General features: G+C 33.3%; 1 protein-coding gene across 1 annotated transcript; it reads right to left on the bottom strand.

The window, feature by feature from the left end:
• Positions 1-1,759: 1,759 nt before the first annotated feature.
• Positions 1,760-8,057, bottom strand: ABCF3 (general control non-repressible 3). Its single transcript, XM_079055707.1, has 18 exons — positions 7,727-8,057; positions 7,066-7,281; positions 6,191-6,383; positions 5,896-6,104; positions 5,671-5,820; positions 5,430-5,558; positions 5,048-5,149; positions 4,797-4,943; positions 4,624-4,686; positions 4,309-4,355; positions 4,167-4,226; positions 3,985-4,067; positions 3,805-3,899; positions 3,465-3,551; positions 3,263-3,350; positions 2,803-2,888; positions 2,106-2,168; positions 1,760-2,012 (listed from the first exon to the last, which is right to left on the bottom strand). The coding sequence occupies exons 1-18, from the start codon at positions 7,928-7,930 to the stop codon at positions 1,890-1,892; spliced, it is 2,145 nt and encodes a 714-aa protein (XP_078911833.1). The 5' UTR covers positions 7,931-8,057; the 3' UTR covers positions 1,760-1,889.
• Positions 8,058-8,416: the final 359 nt, after the last annotated feature.

Here is an 8,416-nt window from a genome sequence, read left to right as displayed (position 1 = left end):
TGAATGTTTAAATATTTCAAGAATCTTGGCATTACTAATTTCCACTAACCCATTATCTCCTAATCCAACTAAAATATACTATAAAAGTGTAATTATTGAATGCTACTATTCTTCAATGATTGCCATTCTTTTTGTGGCCCCAAGATTCATAACATATGGGGATTGTAGTAGTCGTTTTCTCATATATCATAAACATATTTCTTCAATAAATTTTCATGTTAACATCAACATTGTTTATGTTAAAATCATTATAAATTGTTAGTGATATCTATCTTAATTAACACTATTTTCCTATCAAGTATCTTTATATCTACGAGACTAAAATGTTATGGTTCTATTAACATAGTGCCGTTTTTCTGTAACTGTGATATGCTTCACTATGGTTGATGGTAGTTAGTTGTAACTTCCTTAGTGGACTAAATGCCGTCCGGACCAAATTTTGTAAATTAACAAAACATTATGTGCAATAATGTCATTTTTCATGAGTTTAAGATGTAAAGAAAGATGGGATGTTATATAATCCATGATCAAAATCAGATTCCTATAAATCCAAATTCATGGATAATTTATAAAGCTAGGGTTTCAAATTTTCAGCAATCAAAGCTTCCTAATCTAATTTTTTCATAGAGATGAACTTTCATCAATAGTTAAACATTAAATATTAGAACTCGATAGTAAACTGGTTGAATCACATAATTGAATCGATTTCGAATTTGATAAAAACAATAGAGCGTTTCACTATTAATAGATATTTAAACAAGGGATGAAAGGAATCCTACCTTACAAGGGTAACTATATCATTAGTGTTGGGATTATAACTATAACTTCAATTTCACTTCAAAGCTTCCAATCTCTCTCTAATTTCGGATTCCTTTCGTTTGCCTTCCTCAAAAACGCTTCAAATGAAGAGAAATTTGGAGTTGGTTGTTTTGGGCCAAGATGGTCGTAACCGTGTTGGCAAGTAATTAATTTGCACACATACAAGGAAAGATCATTTACTAGGATAATATTTATAATACAACGACCCGAAATGACACATGAATATTGATCAATATGTTGAGATGACATCTATAAATATGTCGCTAAGACTTACTTTGCCCCTATAAGATGGCAATTAACAAGTGTTTCATGCCTATTTTCAATCATATTTAACTACTTACTCGGTTCTTGAAATCAAGTTGGTTAGTGTCACATGGGTCAGAAATATGACCCAATGATGTGTGGTATTAGAGCTTAGTTGGAGAGGGCATTCCCTAGAGATAAAACAGGACATTGTTTGAAAAAAAAAATGTTTATGACCTAATAATAGGTAATGTACTACGATTTCGAATACATATTTAGTCACAATTTTTTTTACACACGACTTACCATTAAACTCTTTTCAATTGTTTAAAAACTACCATTCTAACCTAGTACTATGGGTTTACAGGTTACCTTGCTTATTTGGATAATAAAAATGATCAAATGTTAATTACATGGATAATATAAATAGCTTGATAGAGTAATGTAATTTGAGATGATGTTAATATGCAATTATCCCTTCTATTCCTACACATCTAATATACTATTATCTTATAAAAATGATATTAATTTCATGTTTAATGCAATCATTATTTATTAAATTCCAGAAACACTAGGATCATGAGTGTATTCAGATGTATATAAAGTGATTATAACATATTTAAGCAGCAATCACCAATTTGGTTGTTAAAGCCTAACTTAGGAACTTGTGCAGAGAAATGGATGGCAAAAAGGTAAATAATAAATAAAACTTGATGCAATCTTCTTTACTATGAATATTAATTGAGAGGTCAAAGCTTTTGTTAACATAAAACAAGAAAAACGATGAATAAAATCTCATAATACACTTACATTATTATAATTAAAACTTATAAAGATTGTAGTTTCTTCTTGTAATCTTGGAAGGTGCCATTGAAAGGTGTCACCCTGCCATCCGACACTGCCCATAACTGGTCAACACTGCCCGAAATCAGATGCTCGTCGTGACTCACCTGAAAGTATTAATACACCACAAAATAAAATAAAAATTTATATAAAAAAAGGTTAAATAAATAGTTAAAGTGAATTAGAGTATAATTAATTACCATGAGAACCCCTCCTTGGAATAGAACAAGACCTTGTATTAATGCTTCCACAGCATCCAAATCCTGCATTTACGAATTACCACATAAATTTTCATATTTTTATTTATTGTATATATCTTTATTTGACATTATATAACGAGGGTATGTTGGTCTTTTAATAAAAAAAGAGCAATGGAATTGAATTCCTTCCACCCCTCCTTTAGGAATGGTGAAATTCATCAATTATGGAGTTTGAAAGATTCCAGCGGAATTGAATTCCGTTAATTTGGCAATAAAATTGAATCTCGAAACCCAATTCCGTTCGGAATCAACAAACCAAACATTTCCAAAATATTTTTGGAAGGAATGGAATGTATCGAAGGTATTGTTTGGCAAATAAGAATTCTAAAGGGAGTTCTTTTTCAGGGTCAAATTCAAGCTTTCAAGGAAAAAAAAAAAAAAAAAAAAAAAAAAAGTTAGCAATGATTCAGATGATCCCACCAGGGATTATATAAGTAATAACAAGGCACAATGAGGGTGTCATATCACATAATACTAAATACTAATAGATGCATAAAGTTACCCAATCCTGTAATCTCAATGGGATAAAAGGGTAGAAAAGTCAAATAGTCAACTCATTGACAACCATAGACACAGATGACAGAGACAGAGCATTCATTCTGTATGGAATAAAAAGAAAGCAATGATTGAAACTTACAAGATGATTTGACGGCTCATCAAGTAAAATGATGTGAGGCTTTTTAAATGTTATTTTTGCAAATGCAACTCTGCTTTTCTGACCACCTGAGAGATCCCACTAACAACAGTAAGTCTAAAGATAAAGAAGCTGTGCATGTTATACAAACATGCTCCAGTCCACACAACACAAATAAGAAAAACAAACAAGCCTAAGTTACATTTTTGGTCCCCGGGTATAGTTGATTTTTGCAAATTTGGTCCTAAAAAGTTCTCTTGTAACTGTGGTCCTTATGTAACATTTTTAGTCCCTCTTCCTAGTAAATGGACTATACTTTTGGGACTAAATTTGCAAAATTCAGCTATACTTAGGGACCAAAAATGTTACAAAAACCTCAGCTGCAAGAGAATGTTTTAGGACCAAATATGCAAAAATCTATACTCGGGAACCAAACATGTAAATTACTCAGAAAAACACATACCAGACAAGGTGTACATTGGTTGAAGAGCTAGATTCCCAGTAACACCAAAAGAACCCAAGTGGCCTCGAAGCTTTTGTTCAGGCACTCCCTGTGGCACACAAGAAAAAAAAAATCATTAATAAGCATGATACATATATTATATATTTAAATTAAATATATATATTAAGATATTTAGTCCATTGAATTAAAAAGCATAACTCACAGGGAAGCAACGCATCATGTATAGAAGAGGATTGGAGGTAAGGTCAAGCCCATCAACGTGATGCTGACTGAACACAGCAATACGAACCTGAACACAGGAATTTTTTAAAAGCATTAATGTCATTGAAGATTATAGAATAAAAAAGTAATTTATATCATCCCTCTCTCCCCTTTTCCATGAAAATCAGCCCAAGAAAGGGAATCACATTCCAATTCCATTCCTTTGTCACAAACAAACATGATTTTATTCATTCAGTATGTAAAGCTTTATTCCATTCCCTCTTCAATTTCTGTAAACCACACAAACACACTACCTTAGGGTTTAGGGTTTAGGGTTTTACCTTAGCCGAACGAAAAACTGTTCCTGAGATTGGTTGAAGCTCTCCTGAAATCAACTTAAGTATGGTAGACTTACCAATACCATTGGGCCCCACCACTGAAAATCAATTTGCAAAAATAGTTATAAAATGATATTCACACAATACAACTCTAAACAAAAAATTTCAAAGGATTATCCTTACTTGCTATACGGCTGTCCAAATCTATTCCAAAGTTCAAATTTCTGAACAGTATTGGGCCTCCAGGATACCCAAATGAAGCATCACTATGATCACATTTAAAAAACAAAAAATATTATAACTTAAACATATCTAAGCTGATACAAATATTACATCTATATTTTAGTATTATAATAACAACAAACCTGAAACTTATAATAGGTGGGCCAGGTCTATCATCTGGTGTAGGAAACTCAAACTTGTAACTGCATACACACAAAAAAATAAATTAGATAAAAAAAAAATAACAAGTGTGAAATATATCAAAGAGACAGTAGTGGCACACACTCTGGATCGTTCACCACTTCATCAACGTGTCCTAAACGTTCCAGTGCCTGAAATTAGTCAACAAAAATGATTATATTATGAGTTAGAGTTACTGATCATTTATAAAGTAAATTATAAAATCGGTCCCTGTGCTTTATCAGTTTTACCATGCTTAATCTAAAACCGAAACATTTTTCAGTTTTGGTCCCTATTTCAAGATTCCAAAGCCAAAATTGATATGGAACCTTATAATAAGGACCAAACTTTAAAAAAATTCAGTTTTGGACTAAATGAAGTAAAAATGAGAAAGTATAAGAACCATTTTGTAACCCTTACCTTGATTCTAGATTGAACCAGAGATGCACGTTTCGCATTGTAACGAAATTTATCAATGAAAGACTGCAATGGTATAAGATAAAAAAAAATGTTAAAAGAGTAAAAATAAAATACATGCATAGTGTTTCTCCATTTCTTTTTTTAATTATTATTAAATAAAGCAAAAGAAAAACCTGCATATGTTCCCTTGAACGCTCATTTGATTCAAAGGCTTTCTGTTTGTTTTTAAGAAGTTCAGCTCGTGTCCTCTCAAATGTATCATAGTCTCCTTTGTATGCAGTCAGTTTTTGCCCTTGAAGATACAATATATCTGTAACTACCTGCAAGAAACAACAAGAAACAAGATGTTGATCATAACAATGGATTTTAAATAATTAAAATATAAAGTTTCTGGGACAAGAATATTAGGGCAGAAAAGTGTTACCGTGTTCAAGAATTCCCTAGCGTGAGAAACAACAATAAATGTTTTTGGCCATTTTGTTAGGTAAGCTTCCAACCACAACACTGCATGAAGATCAAGATGATTCTGCACAAAAAAAAAAAAAAAAAAAGATTTATTTTATTGTCTAAAAGATGTAAGGTGATGTTTTGTAGGATGGATCAGAGAACAAACGAAATGGTTCATCCCATTTGAATGAAAAAAGAAGCTGTTTGTTTTGCCTGATGAAATGGAACAAACCATTCCTGAAGGAATCCAATTCCATTCATACAGGCGAACCAAACATGATCATGGAATAGCATGACTCATTCCATTCCTTCCAACCAAACAGACCCTAAGGTATGAAAGAGAGGGGAGGGGGACATACTGTAGGTTCATCAAGTAGTAACAAATCAGGCTCAATGAAAAGTGCACGAGCAAGAGCAATTCTCATCCTCCATCCTCCAGAAAAAGCTTTTGTTGGCTTATTCTGCATTTCTGGTGTAAAACTCAGACCCTGAAACCCTCACATAATTATAATTATTAATTAATAAAGATCATAACCCACAACTCATATAACATAAAAAAATGTAAAACTAATCACTAAATCAAACAAATTAGAAACCAACCGCAAGAATAGAAGCAGCACGTGCTTCAGCAGTATATGCATCAATGAACTCCAGCCTTTTGTATATCACTTCAAGCTTCTGAGCCATTCCATCATCTACATTTAACCCATTCGGATCCTTCTTTTCTTCAGCCTCCAATTCAGCATCTCTCTACAATTATCATAAAAAGTTTATGTCCTTTTAGAAAAAAGAGTAAAGACATTACACATGTGAGCAAAACCAAACCTGTATTTTTAGCAAACGGGCTTCTTCTTGCAACAGCTGTGCTCTCTCAACATCAGAATTAAGAACACATTGCAATGCTGACGTGTTATCACCAACAACTTCCTGCTCCACATGCAATATCTGACAGTTTTTAGGAATACCTTCAATGGCATGCATAGCCATATACCTTAAGAAAGTTGTTTTTCCTGTTCCATTTCTACCAACAAGCCCTGTAAAGAATGTATCACATGATCACATCATGATGCTATCATTTAAAAAAAGACATTAATCCTGATTTCTTGAAAATAAGACTCACCATAGTGTCTTCCATGAGAAAGTGTTACAGTACAATCAACAATAAGTTCACGTCCACCAACAGAGACATTGAAGTTCTCCATATGAATATCTCTGACTGAAGGTCCTTCAACAGTATTGTCATGGTTAACAGATACAACAGGCATTCCAGCCTTTGCTGCTTCCATTTCTGCTACATGCATTTGGTATTGCACCTGATCAATCAACAAATAGAAATTATACTACATGACAACACAAAAATAAAATTAACTACACTCCTTGAATCAAGACAAATGCTCACATATTATTGTACCAACATTTTTAAGTCTATAGAGCCTGGTTGATTTATTACGTGTAAGCTCTAACAGGTGTAATTTGTAACCAATGATATAACTTCCACAAGGGTTAATGCAAGTATCAGTTTGTTTAGTATAGCAGGCTTGGTTGTTAAAAGAACTTGGTCCTCTTTATACCATTATGACCTGCTATAGCCGGTCATAAATCATAATAGTATAAACAAGACAAGTTTTTTTTTTGTTTAACGACTCTAGGCGTACAAAAAGAAATTAAGGGGCCATTCTAGAAAAAACATAAATGGTTGGTTGGCCAATTTCAACTTTAATCCTTTAAAAAATGGTGATGTCAACAGATTTTGCCACATAGACGCCAGATATACAATAGCTGGATACCAACTAGGACGTAAAACCTGTTGCCAACGTTTATAGCCAGTCATATTGGTATAATTCAAACAATAATTCTAGGTTTAAGGACCCTGATATGGTGCAAAATAATGTTAGTGACCTATTTTGAACAAATCTGATACTTGGTTACCCATCCTTGATGAATGATGATATATACTAAAAGTTTATATATATCGTTGACACATATGAGACATACCTCTCTTTGACGCTCGTCTTTCCTCTTTCTCCTTTCAAGCTTGATTTTGTCACGTTCAGTTAGCAGAGGACCATCTACTGGCTCAGGTTTCCTTTTTGGAGCTTTCTCTTCATCCATTCCTTCGTTCATTCTAAATGGTGTAGCAAGGCTTCTAACTGCTGGTTTTATTTTGATCAAACCATGATTTCCAAATTTCTCAGACAGTCTGCTACAAATCTATAAATATTGTTTGAGGAGCAATGACAAGTCAAATAACAAATCTTGCTTTTGTGTTTATCAGATTGAAAATATATTTGTTTACAAGGAAGTGATTCAATCAGGGGAGTAGAGTAGTAGTTGAATTCCTATAAATGGCAGTGTGGCACACAAAACTAACGTACTTATTATCCGAAAAGCTGGATTAGTTAGGGATGATCAAACCAAAAATGAAAAGACTGTCTAATTTGAGTAGAGGCTATGCAGTTTGAGCTGATTACCATTTAGTTATCAGTAATTGTGTACTTCCAGCTAAGCTATCTATCTTTGCCAGAAATTAGACAAATTGATAACAATGACCAAATAAAGTATGCGCTAAAACTACGCGTAACTAACAACTGTAAGTGAATACAGAACAAAATTAACGAAAAAGCAATCAAAAAACGAAATAATTACAAGTACATACAGAGTGACATTCATCAAAGTCGGTAACGCAGCCGGAATCAACGAGAAGTTCTCCAATGGCATCAAAGGCACCTTCGCCTTCAAATCCAAAATCAAAATCTTCATCCGCGAGGACGTTAATTATGTAATCGATGATTGGCTGGTCTAGATCCTGTGCTCTTGGACCTAATACTTCGTGAACAACGTTGCTAGCTACTTCAGTCATTTTGCCCTTCAAACCTAATTCACCGGCAACTGATATTCCGGCAGATAATGAAAGACGATAAAGAAAACAAATCGTAAAGACGTAAACCCTTTCGACTTTCGAGAAGTGGCTGGATTGCCTTCTGCAGTTGTGGGCTGAAAGGGAAAAAAAACATTTTGAGTCAATGGGTCACCCACTACTATTCCAGTCCATTATTCTTGTTCAAAGTTGTGTCAATTCAAGAAAGGCCTTCAGATTAGAATTGAACAAACATAAAGAATCGAACCGAATGCGTGGTTTGGATCCGAACATAAACCGGATCCAAAAACCCACGTTATTTGGGTTTTCTTTGTTTTAATTTGAAACTAGATTATGACCCGCGTAAAACACGGAGAACATATAAAAATATATATATAAAGGTATAAAAAAGTTGGCACTATAAAAAAATAAAGTAACAGAAACAGATTTAGTATTATTGGTAACATTGAAATGTCTGGAAAAAAAAAA

Source organism: Lactuca virosa, chromosome 6 (genome assembly GCF_052849685.1).
Source record: "Lactuca virosa cultivar CGN04683 chromosome 6, Lactuca_virosa_CGN04683_v6, whole genome shotgun sequence".
Classification (NCBI taxonomy): domain Eukaryota; kingdom Viridiplantae; phylum Streptophyta; class Magnoliopsida; order Asterales; family Asteraceae; genus Lactuca; species Lactuca virosa.
Note: the sequence above shows the minus strand (reverse complement) of the source record. Positions and strands in the feature narration are given on the sequence as shown.